The sequence below is a fragment of the Nannospalax galili genome, unplaced genomic scaffold (genome assembly GCF_000622305.1).
Source record: "Nannospalax galili isolate Female #2095 unplaced genomic scaffold, S.galili_v1.0 scaffold204, whole genome shotgun sequence".
NCBI classification, from domain to species: Eukaryota; Metazoa; Chordata; class Mammalia; order Rodentia; family Spalacidae; genus Nannospalax; species Nannospalax galili.
This window is the reverse complement of record NW_008350959.1, coordinates 600,913-621,189: the sequence shown is the minus strand read 5'-3', so window position 1 is coordinate 621,189 and position 20,277 is coordinate 600,913. Positions and strand designations below refer to the sequence as shown.

The following is a 20,277-nucleotide window of genomic DNA, read 5'->3' as shown; positions in this document are numbered from 1 at the left end:
GAGAGAGAGAGAGAGAGAGAGAGACACTGAGTCTCAATCGCAGCACAAAACACAGTTCCTGAGGACAGGTTCCCAGCTGGGCCCCCACCTCTTAAGGAAATAAAACTGAAACAAGGTAAGTTGTGCTACTGCTGTATAGCCTGTAGCAATTTCCTCTCAGAAAACCTTCCATCTTGGAGGGAAGCTGCATAAACAACAGGAGTGGTGGCACACGCCTTTAATCCCAGCATTCGGGAGGCAGAGTCAGGCAGATCTCTGTGAGTTCAAGGCCAGCCTGGTTTACATAGTGAGTTCCAGGCCAGCTGGGGCTACAGGGAGACCCTTTCTCAAAAAGCCAAAAAAAAAAAAAAAAAAAAAAAACGTGAACAACAAGCTGTCTAAAGGGAAGTGAGCAACAGGATGCTTTAAGAGGAAGTGAAATACTCCATCCTACAGGGATATTACTTAAACTCAGTAAGTAAACAACTCAATAGCTTCAGGAAGTCTCTAAAACTGACCAGATTCACTAGGCTCCTCCCTCCCCAAGCACATATAAACCCTAAGGACAGCTGAGAGACACTCAGACCAGCCAAGTCACCTAGAAGAAGCAGAGAGCAACTGAGCCAGCTGGAAAGGATACTCCAGCCTGTGGAGCTGCCTGTAGGCTGCCTGCAGGCTTTATAGTGTGCTCCAGGTTTCCTGATGCTGTGAGCTGTCACCACACTGGGTGCGCTTTGGCAGTAACAGCTTTATTTGAGTTATTTCTGCTCCTGTAAGTAACCACTCACCCATATTCCTATAACTAACCCCAATAAAACACATTGGTTCACTAAGTTGGACTTCAGTCAGATCCTGTCACTGGTTCCTTTTCTGGGGTGAGCAGACATTTGTTCACATCTCAAAGAGTGTCACACAACACCTACCCACTGTTATGTTGACTTCAAGCTTGCTGTGGATGTTTCATTAATTGCACTGTCATTTCCCCTTTAAACACGTGATTGATTGATTAATTGATTGAATTTTGGTCTTTTTGAGACAGGGTTTCCCTATAGCCCCAGTTGGCCAGGAATTCACTTTGTAGACCAGGCTGGCCTTGAACTCACAGAGATCCGCCTGCCTCTGCCTCCTGAGTGCTGGGATTAAAGGCATGCACCACCATGCCTGGTACATATGAGATTTATCTGTCATTCACCAGTATGAGTCATTTGCATATTCTGTCTTGTTGTGAGGTGCTTCACCAGAGAAGACCACTCAGACAAAGTTTTACTGAATGAAAGTCTTTTTTAGCTGGCCAGCAACTAAACAAGGGTATCAGAGCCCATGTGCAGCCCTGAGTCATCTCTAGGGTAAGCTTTTATACATAAAAAGCATAACCAGGGGTAAAAAGTTTAAGTTCCCAAGCTTAGAGGTGGAAATCCCCCTTATCAATTTCTATTCTATGAAGCAACAATTGCTATTTTGTCAAAGCAAGCCAAGCATAACCTACAGAATCCATAAATCCGCAGTTAGCAGGTGTACTCTGGAACATGCTGACCTGTTCCCAAGACAACTGGGTCCTGCTGACATGTGTTCTGATACCTTGGGCCAACTGCCAGATAATTTCAGAGGCTAGAGTCAGCCTAAACTTTAACATGGCATAGCTATGTCAAGAAGGTACCGTATCACACTACTACATTTTTTAATGAAAAATAAAATTGTTTTTATATAAAATTTGTATATTCATACATTATAAGTGGAAGTGAAAATCAGTACGTTATAAAGCAGTTGTCGAAGATGGAACAAGTGTCACAATATATCCAAGTATTTTAACTTGGATCTACTTCTGGAAGTTCATCTTAAAGAGGACTATGTACACATGCACACAGCACTCAAGTGAAGGTCAGAGACAAACACAAGAATCAGTTCTCTCTCCCTCCACCATGTAGATTTCAAGTATGAAACCCAAGTCGTCAGGCTTGGAGGCAAGTGCCCTTCACCTAATGAACCAGCTATCCAACCCTAAAATTTTATTTGTAAAAGGGCAAAGTGTGTTGGTGATGCTTATCTGTTCTCTATTCTCTTTTCTTAGGTCATAATTTTTGCCTTAAACTGTCAGTGTCAGGAAATCTGACTTTGTAATTGAGAACAAAATTGATTTCTTTCTGCACTCTTAGAGGAAGAAATGCCCAGGACTATTGGAGTTCCAGCCCCTGTCTCACCATCCTGTACTGTCTGGTCCTTCCAGAGTGACTCATTCTGGCATTCTTCACTAAACAGGGCCTGCTTGCTGGCAGCTGAGGTCCTTCACAGTGTTTAAGCTACAGCAAGGTTTAATGCCAAACTCTACAATTGAGTTGCTCTGTTATCTTGCTAGAGGATTAACACCTCTATTGGTCTGATGGAGAAATGACTCAAAAATCCCCCTTGGCAAGCTCTTGCTTTATCAAAACCCACTTCAGTCTCACCCACTTAGCAGTCCACAGCATTGCCTGTGTTCACTGAATCATTTAGATCCAGCCTGTGCTCACTCCCAAGACTAGGCAGCAATGATTCAACCACCATCTCCATTCCCAGTGCCCAGTCTGGTACGGATGCAGTCAGATGTTCACGTACCCATACTTGGCTCATCATTCTCATCTCCTGGGGTCAGAAGGGCCCCACATTTCACTTTTGTATCTTTACTAGCCACTTTTCTCACTGTGACAGAATGCCTGATAGAAGCAACCAACAGGAGAAGTTTATTTTAGCTCAAGGTTTGAGGAGAGCTGACCCATCTTGCCAGGGAAGACATGGGTGTAGGTCGCTACTTTGTGGCACAGGCTTCTCTGGATGAATCTGTGAAATGGGTGGCTCTGTGGTGGTGGCATGAGGCCGCTTACTCATCGATCTCAGTGCACCATGAAGCAGAAAAGGAGGAATGCCAACTAACGTTCAGCTCACTTTCCCTCTCTTCCTCTTTTATTCATTTCTGGACCCCAGTCCCTGGGATGGCATGGTATCATCCACATTCATCAGTTAATACTTTCCAGAAAAGCTCTCAGTCACCTTCAGAGGTGGGCTTCACTAATGCCCTAGGCATTCCTTAATCCAATCAAGTTGATAATGGAAATTAGCCATTCACACTGCCTCCAACCAATTGTCCTTACAGGAGAGTAAGAAATGGTTTTGCAAAGACCCTCCCAATCCCACCTTTACCCTCCCACCGTCATCCCCATGGGGATGGGCAGTAGGTTTGGGGGGAGATGAGCTCCATTTGAACAAGTTTATGCTTATATAATTGAAAATCAAAGAGATGTTAGACACAGGAGTCTAGTCAAGAAAGGTTGGGCTGGAAATAGGAAGATAGCAGCTATATTGAAAGGCAGACACTGGTTGGAATCACTAAATGATCTAAATACAGATGTGTGGAAGAAAGGCCAAGGGCTCAGGTCTGGACACTCCAACACTTTGAGAATAGAGAGGTGAAAAGGAGAAATAGTGGTGAGAAGAATGTGAGGAAGGCTGAGCTGGTTGGCACCCTGGAGGCCTACAGAGCGCAGAGGGGCTCATGGACATCAAATGATGCTGGCTGAGAGGAGACCTGAGAAATAATCATTACTGTTGTGGAGGTCGTCCAATGTGCAAAATTCACAGAAGGGCAGCTCCAGGGGAGTGTCTGGGGATACACTTGACTGGGAGTGGGCTCAAGGCAATAACAGACCATGCGTCCCAGACTCTGCTACAAGTGGAGGGAGAAAAAGGGGTGGACTGTCAGGAAAGGAGTCTGGTTTTTTGTTTTAGTTCTATCATGAGCATCATTCTTTGAATGTATAGAATGTAACAGCGTGTATTTTTGCTTGCAGGAATAATCCAGAAGAGATGTGAAAATAGACCATGCAATGAAGTCAGAGCTGTGTGTGAACAAAGAGAAGGAATGGGAGTGAGAACCAGAGCAGGGCCTTTGCTAGGAACACAGATAGTCCGTTCTCAGAGAGGAGAGCAGGGTAGATGTGGTGGTGGGAGGTTTGGAAGGGTTTGTCAGATAGCTTCCATATTCTCAGTGGAGTAAGGAGCAAGATCTATCAACATCAGTTTGGAAAACAGGAAAGATTCTTAAGCAGAAAGATTAATGGAAGGACTCACAAGTGGGGTGTTACCTGTAAGAGGACCACTGATTTGTTGGTGTGCCCCTGTGAGCACTGAACAAGAGCCACCCCAGATGATGCTGGGGCGGGAGCCTGTGGCTGTCTGCATGCAGCTGCTATTGCCAGGGCCACAGTCAGAGTAACTTTTTTCTCCTGCCCCCTGCTCTGCACCTGTACCTGCCCTGGGTGTAACCTGACCTGCAAACGCTCTAGGGAATGTAGTTATGGCAATTTAAACATCAGTGGTTATGAGCACTGGCTGTTCTTGCAGAAGGCAGGGGTTTGAATCCATTCTAGTTCCAGGGGATCTGACACCCTCTTCTGTCCTCTGTGGGCATTGCATGACATGGGTGCACTTATATGCATGCAGACATAACACTCATACACATAAAATAAGAAAATAAACAAATAAGTAAATAAATAAATAAATAATAGGAAATGTCTTCTGAAGGCTCATCTGTTCAAGGCTTTGTCCCCAGGGCAGGGTCTGGTTAGAAGCAGCAGGTCAAGGACGGGTGTGCTTTCGAAGGATACATTTTATGCTCATCTCTACTTCTGGTTGCCATGAACTGAGCATCTCTACTCCACTATGCCCTCTGTCATAATGCTCCACCTCACCACAGACCTAGAAACAATGGAGCCAGTTCACCAAAGATGAAAATCTCTGAAACCAAAGCCAAAATAATTTTTCCTCCCTTTAAGTTGTTTATGTCAGCTATTTAATCATATTGATGAAAAGCTAGCTGGTGAGAGTTTTGAGACTCCATGCCCCAAAAGACTTGAAGGGTCTTAGAAGGCTGGGAATAGAATCAAGTAGTGCAAACCATACAAGATAGGCTCGTGTTTAGAACACTTGGTTCCCAGATGGCAGTGCTACTTGGGGAGGCTGTGGAACTCTTAGGAGGTGGGATCTATATTTTGCCTGAAAATTTGAATGAGGCTGAATTCAAACAATGAGTTTATTAATTTGGCAGGGGAAATTGCAGGACAGTATAAAAGTAAGGCATGGTTATTGTCAAGTGTTTTAGGTAAGGTTACAATGAGAACTGGGAGGAAAAAACAGCAGAAAGTTGTGAAAAACATGTAGTTGAGTCAGAAAAGGAATGCAAGCATGTTCAAAGTGGCAAAGTGCCTTTGGTTATTAAAGAGAAGCTAAGCAAATTCAACTAAGGTACAGGAAATATGCCTGGAGGGCATTTCAGGAACTGGTGAGGTCTGGAATAAAACTGAAAACTCATTTGAAAGATTTTCCTTTAAGAAGAGGGTGCCCTGGTGCTTCATTCACAGAGGGCCACATAGGGAAGTGTTCTCCCGAGTTCGGCCACCACCTGGGCACTCAGAGGCCACAGCCATGGGGACCTGACTGCTATACCAGCTGGTGGCAGAATGTAGTGTCTGTTCATGTTCATGTGGTGTTGACTTCGTAGGGACATAGAAGGCAAGATTTATGAAGTCAAAGAAGCTTTTGCCCAGATTTTTTTAAAACACGTTACTTTTTATTTTGATTTACATGCCATGTAATTTCACAAACAGTTGAGAATACTATTTTTAAAATGTCTGCTTCCACAAAGATTTCCCAAATATTTTCTGTAATACTTGTAGATTACAAGTATTATTTGTAATGCTTTTGTAGATTTGTTTTTGTTTTTATTTTTATTTTTTTATTAGAAGCAGCATTTCATTAAAGCTTTAATGAACTCGATAACAATTTCCAGAGCAAAGATACATCTCTTTCAAAAGTGGCTATAAAATTTTTAGGTTCACAGTTGAATTAATACAGTTATACAATATTGAACTCAGTATAAACCCTGTAAATCCTTGGAGCTACGCAATGTGTAGCAGGCCAGAACCCTGAAGAGAGCCCCGACAAGGTCATTCCTGGTAAAACCTAATTTAAGGTAGAAACCCCAGGATGTTGGCAATGCCAGGAACATGGTATGTCTGCAGAGGAAAGCTGCAGGCACCAACTGGACCAGTCCAAGAGCGAGAGCATGTATGCTTCAAATAGCACGGCCATAGCACCATGTGCCTGATGCTAGACATAGAGGTGCAGGGATTAACGTCTGCTCTGCTGGCTGTCAGTCTTACTTTGGTCTCATCTTTCCTTTCTATGGCTCAACCCTCCCTTTCAGAATGAGAACATTTACTCTGTGTATGTCTTCCTTTTTTATTTCTCACAATGAGAATTCGCCTTTAGTCTCAGAAGAGACTTCAAACTTAACATTTTTTGAACAATGTTGAGACTGTTAGGACTTCGGGGACACTTGAAGTTGGACTATATGTATTTTGTTATCAGATGATCATGAACCTTTGGGGGTCAGGAGCAGCATATTATGAATAGGACCTGAAGTGCCCCCCATTGCTCACATTTGGAGGGCTTGTTTCCCAGTTGGTGGAGTTGGGTTGGCTGGTGTTAGCAGGCTACTAAGAGTGTTCTACCCAGCTCCTAGTTTGTGTTCCATTCTCTGCTTCCTGCTGCCCTGTGATGCGAATAGCCTCTGCCATGTGCTCCTAATAACCATGATCTGAGATGCTCCACCACATCTTCTCTGACATGATCAATGGAAGCATAAAGAAAAATCTTTCCTCTCTTAAGTTGTCTCCATCGGGTTTGTGGTCTCAGCAAAACAAAAATAATGCAACTGTCATCTGAGACTGAGGATGGGGGAAAGGTATTGGAGATCTAGGGAGAGATGATATCATGCAGTAACCATGCATTTGCCTAGGAGTTGTAATGCTACACTAGAAGTAAGTGAATGTGAATCTAAGTTAGACCACTCAGCATGGCTGTGTGCTGTCCAGGCACTAAGTATGTATATGGTTTAATCAAGAGAGTTCTCTGAAACAAAGATGGGCAAGAGAAATAAGGGTGTGTTTCAAAAGTGTGACTATGATAATTGGCCACAGACTCTGTTCTGGGTAAGGGGCTTAGGGAATAGAGGACAAGAGTCTATGATAGAAGCACCCAGAGTTTAATGGGTGGGAGTGACATGAGGGAAGGGTAGATGACAGAATGCTCATATACTAATTCCTATTGGCTCCACAAGCTCAAGAACCAGATCCAGCCAGCCCAGCACTGTATTCCTGACATCTAGACTTCTTCCTAGCAGCTAGTAAGAGCCGATAAATATTTGTCACATAAATTATCAATTGGATGAATGGATGGATGTTGCTGTGCTGTATCTCCTACTAGGTAGCCAGTCCCATCCTGAAGGACAAGGGCATGTCTGAGTCGCTCATTCCTGTTCCTTCAGTACTATCATAATGCCAAGCACATTGCAAATTCTCAAATACATTTGTTAGTACAACAAGAATTGAGTCAATTTGAAAGATAAGAAAAACAAACCCAGCGAACAAAAGATTATGTCATTAAAAATATAGGAACACAGGTTCGATTCCCAGCACCCACATGGCAGCTACGAACTGTCCTTAACTCTAGTTCCAGGGGAATCTGATGCCCTCTTCTGACCTCCGCGGCATTAAGGTCTGGTGGCAAATAATAAGACAGGAAAACATTTAAGTTCAAATTCAGTCACAGCAGTGTTACAGTTGCCAGTTTAGGTAAAATGAGTAAACAGGAATGTTTGCAGCTCTAGGCTCACAGGGGCCCTTGTTGGTGTACGAACTGTGCTGATGACAGTGAGGGAAACTTAACCTAAAGTCCAGCTCAGGTTAGGACCTGAGAGTTGAAGGAAGAACGATCTCCCAAACTCTAAACCTACACATAGCCATCATGCAGGTGTGTTGTCATCCACACTGTCCTCCAAGAGCCAGAGAGCCAGGTCTGACCCCAAGGGGGCTGCATGTGCTGAGGAAGCACGGAAGGGCCGGGGCAGACACCAGCACATGCTCATTTGCTTAACTGGGAAGGCCTGTCGTGGACAAAATCATGAAGTTGACAGTGCCATTTCATGAACTCTCAGAACCCTGGCTTCTGGCTCCCACCCAAGTCTTAGATCTGCCTTCTTTAATGTGAGGCTAAATCCTCTAACACTTCCTCCTGCCCCCTTCAAAACTGTTTATAGTTAGAATAGATTGCAAATTCATGCTAAGTCAAACATCTCATTTTCCTCAGTTGGCAGAAAGCTCTTTTAGGGAAAGATTTTGTCTTGTTCAGCTTTAAGTCCTTCCTGGCACCCAGGGCCTGTTCTGTAGAAGATGCTCAAAGAATATTTGTTCAAGGAATGAGTGAATTCATGGCAGGGCATGTGAATGTATCACTTCTCACACAGATCAAGGTCAGACCTCAAAAGACGATGTTTTGAATAACTTGTTCCTTCATTAGGATGCCACCTCATACATCCTGGAAAGACTATAACCTAAACATAACACGTGTCGGTGAGGATGTGGAGAAACTAAAGCCCTCTGTGTTGCTGGTCGTAAAGTTGCTCAGCAGCTGTGGAGAACAGTTTGATGGCATGCATCTCAAGAAGTTAAACATAAAATTACTTCATGATGCAGCAATTCCATTCCTGGGTATGAACCCAAGATAATCAAAAGCAGGTGCCCTAGCAAGCATATGTGCACATGCATTTATAACAGCACTATGCACAAACGCAAAAAGGCACAAGTAATCAAAATACCTATCGTCAGATGAGTAGGCTGTGATGTACATACCAAGGAATATCAACTGCAGAAAGAAATGAAGTACTCATAGATGTTACAGCGTGGATGAGCCTTGAAAAATATACTAAGTGGGAAAGACTCTAATGTGAAAAGTGAAACTGCAGGATCCCAATTATACGAAACATCAGAATCAGTAAACCTTTGCAGACAGGAAGCAGATCCACAGATACGAGAGGATAACGGATCGAAGGAGGAGGAGCAATTCCTTCTGAGGACATGGAAACAGGGATATAAAACAAGTGACACGTGCATGAAGAAGGCCGTACACACTGCTCATACCACTCTGGGAATTGCTGATTCAAAGCAAACCAAATATGAGGGCAGGACAGTGTTGGTGTCCATATGACAGGCTGGTTCGGAGAGTGTTTGTGGCTGTGTGGTGCGCTGGTTAGGGATTTGCATCCTGCCCTTGCTGAGGGACTGGGGAGTGGTGTACATGAACACATAGGAAAAACCTCACTGATGACTACTCAGGTCTGCAGAGGCGAAAAGACAGCTACACTTGTACCATTACAGGGGTCAACATAAAGTCTGCATGCAGAATGAAGCCGGATAGTGTGAAACACAGATGAAGTTTCTGGCCTGCAGCAGGGAGTAAGTACATTAAGGGGATCAAAGCACTCTTAACAAACACCAAGCAGGACCAGAGATCCGGCAAAGGAGTCCTGCCCTTGCCAAAGGTTCCAGGATGCAAGATAAAAGGCAAACAGCTTTGCAGACACCTGGCTTTCCTGTTCTTTTCCTTCACCCCCTACCCTCAAGTCCACAGACAAAAATATTAATGATGCCTCTCGGGTATCGTTAATTGAACTATAACTGGAAATAGAAAGAGGGCCATTCTGTTCAGATTTTTAATTACCTTCCTTGTTCACATTGTCATCAAATAATTGATTCCATTGTTTGCCATTGACTTAGACAAGTATTTGCTCTATACTGACTGTTAGCCAGACACTATTAAGTATTCCGAGAGATATAAAGATGGATAGTATGTACTGGAGAGATGGTTCAGCGGTTAAGAGCACTAACTTCTCTTGCAGAGGACCTGAGTTTGATCCCCAGCACCCACATGGCAGGTAACAATAGTCCATAACTCCAGTTCCAGGGGAATTTTACGTTCTTGTCTGACCTCCCAGGGCATTGCATGACACGGGTGCACTTACATTCATGCAGGCAATACACTCATACACATAAAAAATGCAAAAAATAAATAAAATATTTTAAAAGATGGCTAATATACCTTACATGAGATCCATACTCATCCACTTAGCATGTAGCTTTCCAAGTACCTCCTCTGTGAGTACCTACTGCTCCATATAGTTGATGTTTCAACTCTACCAGAAAATAAAACAAAGTCTCTAACCTTATGCAGTTGACAGTCAAATAACATTGGTGTGCAATTTAATGGCCTGATTATCCAACTACACGAACAGATATAGAGCACACACACACACACACACACACACACACAAGTTATAACACAGCAAGAGTTATAGACAGAGAACTATATTTCCAAATAAGATACCACATTTGCCTAGGAATGAAGAAGGAAGGCTGGAGAAAGGGAATGTTGTTCAAATTTGGTTTGCAGAAGGGAGAGAAGGAAGACACGGTGTGAAGAGTCTCCACATGATTCAGGGCCTAGAGTCAGGGAATCCCAGGCTACACAGAAATGTGGAGTGCCAGATGTAGTTAGCATCTGAGATAGACTAGGAAGACTCTGAAGACCAGGCAGAGGCCAGCAGTAGACAAGCATTTTGAGGACTAGAAGACTTTGGAAGGCTTGTAGGGATATGGTATGTAAGTCCAAAAAGAAGTGCTTTCTAGACTTTCTTGTGGCCAAGCACTGCCACTCAGTACAACTCCCTGGATTGAGTGGACTGTCTCTTCCTCTTTGTACATGGCTACTGGTCCTTGCAGAACTGGACCCAGATTTTTACCTGAGGCTAGATCATCATTTACTAGCAACTTAAATGCCAATATTTAACAAGCATTCGAACACTGTTATATTAATTCTATTTGCATGAGATTTTTTTTGTGTGTGAAGATGTTTCAACCTTACTCCATCACTCAACAGAGACTCTGATAAAAAGTGTGACCCAGAGACTGGTTCCACTAAACATTTGAAGAGAGGTTGAATGATTTTCCTCTAGATCCTGGTATAAAGAGACTCCTCATAGTAGATGTTGGGAAGTAGAGGCCAAGGAAGGTTAGGGATGGCTCATCTCTCCACAGCTCTCTGATTCCTTGAAGCTGTTTCTCTGCGTCTCTTTTCAGCATCCAGTCCTCTTTTGGTCTGCAATCCTACCAGAGGCCTATTACAGCTTTCTTCCAGACTGGAACCTCATGTGGAATTATATTTTGGTTTGATTTCTTTACTCCTTGCTCCTGGCCATAGTGCAAAAGGCGGGTCATCTGGCGGACTGGGATGAAAGACTCCTGCTCATCATTTTCAGGGAGGAAGACTCTAGCAAACTTAGTTGTTCACATGGTTATCCTAGAAACAGAAAACCATGGGTGGTGAAATAGAAGCTGAGTATGTGTCCTTCAGGATCTCTGCCTTTTATAATCTACAGCTTGATATAAACGAACTCCAAAGGGATGCACCATTGGGAGGAAATGCATAGTGCTGGAACCTTTGAAGTTTGGAGACTCAAGTGCAAATTTTAGCTGTGCAGTAGTAGGTTTGGTTAGTGTAGGGGTAAGAGTTGAATTTCATTGGCACAGTTAATCCTGACTATTGTCTCCATTTGAAAAATGATTCATTCAGTCACTGTTCCTCCTAACCCATGCATTTGGTAACAAGCAACTGAAATCATGACTGTGAAGGTAGTTTGTAAGTTCTAAGGCACTTTACGAATATATGTAAATATATTTCCTTTTAGTCTTCTTTAATCCATTTCACCAACTTGGTGTGGTTGAGGATGCAGCCTGTGTGTGGTGTTTGGAAGTACTGAGAACACCGGAGTTAGGAGTATGGTGTTAGCTCAGCCCTGTGTGATCTGCTAGTCTCCAATGTCTATCCATTTTATATCCCCATAGCCAAACTGCACTGACCCCTGTCAAGACTGAGCTGCCTGTCTTCTTTCCGCTGACCACTCTGGGAGTTGTGTCCTGAGTTATTGACACAATTCTTCTCTAAGAAGAAATTGTTGCCTAGTTCTGGCCTTACAGAATTCGAATTTGATCCAGGTAGCTAGGTTACCAGCAGTCAGGGCTTGAAAAAATACAATACATAAAAAGGCCTGAATTGGAACTTAAATTACTGTCTGAAGGTCAAAGTTTCCATGTCTCAGTAGCTCCAGGGCTGGTAGAAGGGTCCTTTATGGGGGGAAAAAAGTCACTGAAATGAAGGCTGGGAGGAGAGATAGGCCACACAGAAGAACAGAACACCAGAAAGTTCCTGGGACCTGAGGAAAGCCAGCTGGAGGCGGGCGGTATTGAGGGACAGAGGTCAGCTTGGTGACAGAGTCAAATATGGGATTAGGTTTTAGATGCTTTTCAATCAATCTAATCTTGTGGTTCAGTTTGGTTAAGTTTTATGAGATTTCTTCTAACTATCCTCCCTATTAGACCTTTTTTTTTTTACAAGTCAAGAAGTGGAAACTGTGAGCTCCTTGGTTATATATCAGAAGCATTTTGTGGATCTACTACTGACAACCCCTTGCCTAGTGGCTAAGGTCACGGGTGTGTGAGCCACAAAGACCCATTCATACCCATGTTTGCCTTGGAACCAGTGGAGCTATTGGGAGAAGGAAAATAGGTGTATTGAAGAAAAGTGATAAATGTAATCACATAAACTTGCTCCTTCCCCCATGGAGTCTAGATAGCGGTTAAATACTCCCAGAATCCTTATCATAGCAAGAGCTAAAAGGTCGGGGGCTATATAAATCAGATTTAGAAAATCAACAGAGCATGGAAAATCTTACTATGCAGGCAGTTGCATAAGGCCCAAGAGAGACAGCATGGAATGCCTTGTGAGTACATTTTCTAACTTCCAAAGTGGGTGATTATATTGAGTCAAAACAGCCAAAGAGGGCCAGTTTTCCCCAGGAACTCCTCAAACTCAAATAGAATTTCCAAACTATGGTTTAGCATGTAACCTTTCTGGTGGCAATTCTGTTTTTTGAAAATCTGAATGAAGGATGTTCTCTAATGGAAACAATAGCTAATTTCTAAAAGGGCAAGAATCTTTGATGGTTAGATTAGATACTCATATTTTAGGGTCTTGGTGTCAATAATTATTCACAAATTACGAGTGAAGGTAAGCTTTAGATATATTTCATAGATGACACCAACTTGAATAGTCTGTTTGTTGAGGTTTTTTTGAGACAAGGCTTCACTCTGTGGTCCAAGTTGTCTTGAACTTACTAGGCAGGTCAGACTAGACTCAGACATTCAGCAGTCCTCCTGTCCTGGCCTCTCAAGTGCTGGGGCTATCGGAGTACACCAGCACATTCAGCTTTCAGTGCTTTAATAAGGCTTTCTTGCCTTCTGCAGCTCACGTTTCTTGGGCCTTAAAAGTATATCTCACCTTTTGTTATTGAAGCTGGCCCTAGAATATTGCATGGATCTGGGGGAGATGGGGAGTTCCTGCCAATTTCACCTGGCACTTGGTGCACTTGAGCCAGGTGAGCTTTAACCTCTGGCTAGCCTGTCCCTGCCCCCCCCTCCATTCTTTCACTCACATTCTGATACCTGAAACTCCCTCAGTGGACAGGGCAAGCCACATGAAGAGGAAATGATTAGCTACAACTATTTTAAGACCTAGACACATCGGAACGTAATCTTTCCCAAAATAAGGTGGAAATGGTGGTGGATATGCTTTATTCTTGGGCAAGGTGAGGAAACCTGGAATGCCAGATTCCAGAAAGGCGGGGGTGGTGCAAGACCAGCTATGAGATCTGGGGTTTGAATGGAGAGCTGGGCCAGAGAGCATGCTCAGCAGTTGTGAGTAGAGAGGAAGGTGCAGAAAAAAGACTTCGGGTCTGAATTTTGTTGCATTTGTCTCAGAATGGTCCTGCTGTGTGTGCAGATCAGAGTCTATCAAGTTGCCTAAATTTAGTTCAGTTCTTGACAGTGGAAGTCACACAGGTTTCCCAGAGTGAATGATAAAACTTTGCCTTCTGAGCAGCCGGCACACCTCATTTGATAACACTGAACCATAATCTATTGACACACGATAGACCCCGACAGGAATGAGCAGTGGTGAAAATTATAGATCATTTTAAGAAGGCTTTGTCCCAGAAGGACTGTAAGATTCAAAAAATTGCATTGGCCTTTGTTCCATTTCAGATAACACCTTCCATCCTTGTGACCATCTTCCTAGTTCCATCTCTGGCCCTGTCGGTGAGTAGGGTGGAGAGGGCCCAGTTTGTCTAATTCTCCTGTAATAGAAGCATTTCAAAGTAGATAATCAAGGATGACATTCCTATCAGTTCTCATTACATACCCCTGAACCCTGAAGGGATGAACAAGCAGACACTCAGATCTGATGCCTTTTCTCACTGTTGCTTGGTCTTCCTTAGAACACAAGTAACAGCCACCTTCTGGATGGCTCTGTGGGAACCCAGACTGTCCATGTCGACGCCCTCCACCTTACAGTCAGCATCCAAGACAGCAATGTTTTGAGTGAATGGAATGGAATTGTGGACTACAAGAATGTAAGATGTGAAGCACACACATTACAATGCAAAGGAGCCTGGACTGGTCCAAATGGGAGTATAATACCTTTCCATCACAGTTTTTCTTTTCAGCTTTAACCCTTAGTGGGAACGTGTGCCTTTAGGCAGGGGATGGTTTTTCCGCAGCTGCAGTAACTTTGTTTTGGGCAAAGGAATGTAGGAGACACCTCTGTGTCCTATGTCTATAGAGCTCCTGCAGTCCTTTGTGTCCCTGTGACTGTTGACTTCACGTGGCCACCAAAGACTCACAACTAAGCAGGCCCTTTAGAGACCCCCAAATTATCGTAACTGGGATGTGCTATGCAAGTTATTTTATTTTGACTTTTATTGTTGATTGCTAAATAAATCTGGCTATAACCTGCCAACCCTCCAGTGATGATGTGTGATTAGGAAGGGAACCCCCATGCCCTGGCCAAGCTCTTTGATAAAAATGTCCTGAGACCAGAGATCTTACGTGCCTCAGCTGTCATACCAGCAGCTGCCTGGCTTAGCTACGGGGCTCTGAAGGTTGAAGTAAACACCACATTCTCCACTCTATCCTTTGCCACCCAGTCCCTCCCCACCTACCTCTGTCACATTCTCTTCAGCACACTGGACATCAGGATGGATACCTCATACACTGGTCCTCTCCACTCTCCCTGTGTCTGCCATGTTCTCTTCCATGAATACCCCATCTTCACCTCTCCCACTCCTTATTCCCTGAATCCTCCAAGTGGGCATGCAAAACCTTCCACAGTGGGCTCCTAGGTGATTCACAGAAAGGCGGAACTATTGCTAGAGGGCCACTAGGGGGCACTCAAAGGTGGAACTATTGCTAGAGGGCCACTAGGGGGCACTCAAAGGTGGAACTATTGCTAGAGGGCCACTAGGGAGCACTCAAAGGCAGAACCAATGCTAGAGGTTTCCCTTCAGGCAGATGTGTCTTGGGCTCAGTCCCACCCCCAGCAGGAAACTGCAGTTCTCATCCAAGTTGGGAAAGGACAAATGGCAGGCCATACCGAAGGGACATCCAGGACAGGACTGACTCTGGAATCTAAGTGTTGATCCTGACCCAGGACTCCAAAGAGCCTTGGGCTTTGAGAGAGCCCTCTGCAACTGGCACAGCACTCTCCCAAACAGCTCTCCCTCTGTTTTACAGATGAAGAAACTGGGGCTCAGGGAGGCTGCCTAGGAACCTGAGGAGTGTTGAGTGGTAGAACAGGCCCTTAAAGTCATTCATTCTATCATCCTATCCCATCCAGAGATACCTGCCATTAGCACTGCAGAGTACCCTGGGGGTTTCCTGAGGAAGGAAGGAATAGCAGGGACAGTGGCACAGAGCCTGCAGAGAAGCAGGGTTTATCACACACGCCAGTCCTCATGACAAACTTGGCTCTGGCATACAGGCCAAAGCTCTGTCAAGATGTTCTACAATGTAGTCAGACTAGCAGGGTACAGAACCTGTGGAGAACAGGTGCGTGGTTGGATGACATGTTTATGCTCTGTTGCTTTAAGGCCCTCCTGACAGCAAAGCTGTTTAGCAAGATGGCCTGTGTCCTGGCCAAGATGGACCGAGCAGTGTTCCCAAGTTTGGATGATGTTAGGGAGGCCCTGGGCAAGCAGGTGAGTCCAGCTCACTCTGGCCTGAGTCTACTGCGGTGTTTTCCAACTCAGCCACATCTCCTGGATAATGCTGCACACACGGGGACTTCATTCATGCCTATTCTTCATGCCCATGCAGTCACACCATGTGCAAAAGCACTCTAAGGACACCTAGTCACCAAGCGGCCCACTCAAGGCAAATTGAATTGAAATAAGGCAAATTACATATTACTTGCAACTGCTTGCTTTCCCTTAGAAACACCATGAAATGGTAGGATGGTTGTTTATATCAAACTTTTCTTTTATCTTCTCAGAAAGAACTCTGTGTTGTATACTTCACTCGGGGTGTCTAAGAAAAATACATGTCACCTGAGTTTACAACTGCTTCCGTTCACTTAGTAGGCACTATGAATTTAGGGCAATGGAAGTGAAATGGAAGGAACGGCTTGCTGAATCACAAGTTCCATTCATTTTCTAAGGAGGAAAACGGTTGAAAGTAGCTCCATCAAGGTTTGAAAGAAAAAGGCTTATCACCTGTGCTTGTAACTGCTTGCTTTCCGAAAGCAAACACTAAACGTCTAGCTATATACTTACTGGCCTCATTACTAAATGGCCTCATTTAGATGCATTCCCAAAGGGTTCAAACTATACTAGAGAATACAAGTTGCTGAATGTAGGCATTACAGTGATTTCATGTCCCCCTGCCTTCTCCCATTCCTGTCCTTCCTGGCCCACCACACACACACACACACATACACGCACGCACGCACGCACGCACACACATCATCGTCATCACCATCACCATCATCATCTTTAATTGTAAATAAGCCCAAGACTGCTGAAGCTCTCTTTCTTTCTCAAGTGAGACAGGGAACTGCTAATGACAGTAAATTAAAAACCAGAAAGAAGTCTTTTATAAGTCATGGAATTTGCTCTCACTTGCTTAAGTAACCTGCACAGCACATTTGGGCAGCACTCTGGTCTGTGGTGGAGAATACAGGTGGGGTTACTGACTCTGGGAAAAAAAAATTAGAAGTGCATTAAAGCAATGCCATTGTTAAAAGAGAAGCTGAACTCCAGGTGTGGTGGTGTGTGCCTTAATCCCAGCCCTTGGGAGGCAGATGCAAGCAGATCTCTGTGAGATCGAGGCCAGCCTAGTCCATATAGTGTCTTCCAGGTCAGCTGGAACTAGGGAGATCCTGTTAAACGAGAGGAAAGACAGAGAGAGAGAGAGAGAGAGAGAGAGAGAGAGAGAGAGAGAGAAGAGGAGAGGAGAGTTGAAAGTTTCCGTTCACATGAATTAACAAAGTATAAATGCAGCAAATGTTTCAAACTATTATGTTATCTTTATGATGAGAAAGCTCAGAAGACTAAGATAGGAAAAGTCACTGACATACAGGTTTTTGCCAGAGTTGTATCATCCCCTTGTGCCTTGATAGGCTATTGCAATTAGAGACAACTGGAGGTCCAGTATGGGTTGACCCCTAGCACTGCCAACTCAAATCACCCTGTATACCTTTGCCTCTTACCTGTGGACCCCTTCTTGTATATGCCATATCTAATACACCACCTCTACCAGGCTTCCAGTCACTACTTACCCACACGTGGACTGACCTACACAGTTTTACCCAGCCGGGTTAAGAATTTGGCCCAATTCGGAGCATCTATCAATGACCTGTGCAGAGCAGTCCCCACCTACTTTGCCCAGCAGCAGAAAGAAGGTATGTTCACAACTAGAGAGCCAAGACCTCGCATGACAAAAGATGGGTGATGAGTTCAGGTCCAGCTGCAGGAACAGTTGACTCCATTTCTTTTCTAGTGGAATAAAAAAGATCACATGACCTGGGATGTATTGCCCCTGTTGGCAGTTAGCTTTACCAGAAGGCCAAGGTCAGTCATCACCTCAGGGATTTGACGAGTGACACCTTCCCCACCACAGAGGAAGGCCCAAGGTTTGGAGACTTTGACCCAACTCTTTCTCAAACTTCCTGGAGCCAAATAATTATAGACCACACTGGCAAAGAAGCAGCTGGGAAGATGGCACTCCTGCTGGGGGTGTGATAGGATCAGTGGTGACCAGCCTAGGAACCAGCAGCTAAGACTCTAAGATCTGCCTATGAGTCCAGATGCAGTCAGTAGCCTGGCTATTGCTAATCATTTATACCTTAGTCTAAATTAACCCACAAGCCAAGGTTCTCCATAGCATGAGGGTCCAGAAGGAAAACAACCTGCTGGGCTAGAGGATGAAGAAACATAATCAAAGAGCAGTGAAAGAAATTGAAAAAGGAGATTACTGCAGGGGCTGATGGGAGGGACCAGGCTGATGGGTGGATCAGGGTCCATTTCAGTTCCTGTTCTTGCCAGTGGGGCTGACCTGACGGTCCACCTCATTCAAGTTCTACACAGAGGACTCAAAACAACCTTGTCTTTAAGTGCTTGCTTATTTTTCTTCTTGAAGGTACTGCCCTGGCAATGGACCCAAACTCCTGCTCTGAGGTCCAACTTCTGTCTTTCATGGGCCTGTCCATCTGTGGTGAGATCCCTGGGCTCTGACTTTCCAGAGCAGCCATGTGGAGAGTGGACATGCCTGGCCTGGACTCTGCCTGTGAGAAGCAGCTCTTTCCAGCTCTCTACCTTCTGCCTTTCCACCCAGTCCCCAGCCCTATGATCTGGGAAAGTGGGTACAGATATAGCTACTACCTTCTGGAGGGGAAAAAATAAAGTTTCTGTGTCACTGGTCTAGCAGATGGGTTCCCTTGTCCTCTCCCTGCATTGCTAGCCACGTGCAGCCCAGAACACCTGACAGTAAGGAATAAAGGATGCTCTACCAGAACCTCTCATTTCTGGGACTCTTTGGCAAATCCCTCGAGAATTTTGACAATAAATGAATAAACCAACTAAGACAGTATCTGGAGCCCAGGCTATGTGATCTGGTCTGAGGCTGCAACTTGTCTCAAAAAATGGGACTGAGAGTCTAAAAAGGTGGCTCAGCAGTTAAGAGCACTGGCTGCTCTTGTGAAGGCCCTGGGTTTGGTTCCCAGCACCCACATGGCAGCTAAAAATCATCCTAACTCCAGTTCCAGGGGATCCGATGCCCTCTCTGACCTCTGTGGGCATTGCACAATATGGGTACACTTACATATAGGCAGGCAGTACACTCATACACATAAAATTTTAAAATGATAAATAAATTTTTTTTTAAATTGGGACTGAGACTCCCAGAATGCCTCTTCCTTGTGCTGGCGCAACTGCACAGTGATATCCCTGAGAATCACCCCCGGCTTCTCTCTGGAGTATTAAGCCCTGAGCAGTGACCCCTAGGCAGGTGCCTCCATTGCAAACAAATACTGGTTCCTCATTCTGGAACTCATTGCCAGGACAGCTTTGTACCCATCACTAGCCCTTCTACCCCATGTGGTGTCACCTCTAACTTTTCCCACTTCTACTCCTTGCAACCTTGGGGATAAACTGCTGGCTCTCAGAGGTCAGGTCAGTGGGTGTGTTGGGTGTACTGGGACTCAGCTGCCTGGGGCAGCAGCTGCCCAGGGCTCCTCTCTGTCCACTGCATGTTCTTTGCTTCCCAGGGATGAGAAGGACCTATTATCTGCCTGGGATGAACTTCTGGTGTCGTCCTGCCACCCTCCTCACATCTGCACAACCTGTCAGGGTCCCTCCAGGGTGGGATGCATTTTCACAAGGCAGCCCACTGTCATCCCCAGGAAGAGACCCTACAGTAGTCCACAGTCACTGCCCCCTCAGCTCTGAGGAAGGACCGTGTTGCCTGAGTTTTCTAGCCTTCCCTTTCTTCCCACTGTGTTTTAAATGTTGAAACTAGCTCAACATTTGAGTTGAGGTATAGCGTGCAATGTCCAGATCTTAAGGGCACAGCCCAGTGCATTTTACACAGAGTCATTACTCAGATGAAGATATGGGACAGTCTCTACACCCCCAGAAAATTCACTTTGCATAAATACCCTGTCCACACCACTCAGCCCCAAAGGAATGATGCACCTGTGGAGGAGTCCTTGGCCAAGACTATCTCACCCTGCAAGACTTGAGGTGTGACCGGGCCAGGACTCCCCCAGTGTAGAGGTACTTCAGATCAAACAAAAGAGAAGAACCACTGACAATCAGGAGTAAAGGACAGAGAAGCTCACTACAGCGAAGCATCCTGCCCATGGGCCATGGCATCAAAAGAAGGCTGGGGATGGGCTGCACTATTAGAAGCAGTTTGAGAAGGAAGGACCCACTTTGCAGCCAGGGGCTCCTACCCCAGTGCTTAAATACACACGCAGGAATGTACTGAC

The 20,277-nt window shown here is 44.8% G+C and overlaps 1 protein-coding gene across 1 annotated transcript; it reads left to right on the top strand.

Annotated features, from left to right (window-relative positions):
* Window positions 1–6,932: 6,932 nt before the first annotated feature.
* On the top strand, window positions 6,933–18,523 carry LOC103746012 (gastrokine-3-like). Its single transcript, XM_008848070.1, has 6 exons — window positions 6,933–7,001; window positions 14,001–14,054; window positions 14,234–14,368; window positions 15,884–15,991; window positions 17,550–17,691; window positions 18,429–18,523. Exons 1-6 carry the CDS (start codon window positions 6,933–6,935, stop codon window positions 18,521–18,523), a joined length of 603 nt encoding a protein of 200 aa, XP_008846292.1.
* Window positions 18,524–20,277: the final 1,754 nt, after the last annotated feature.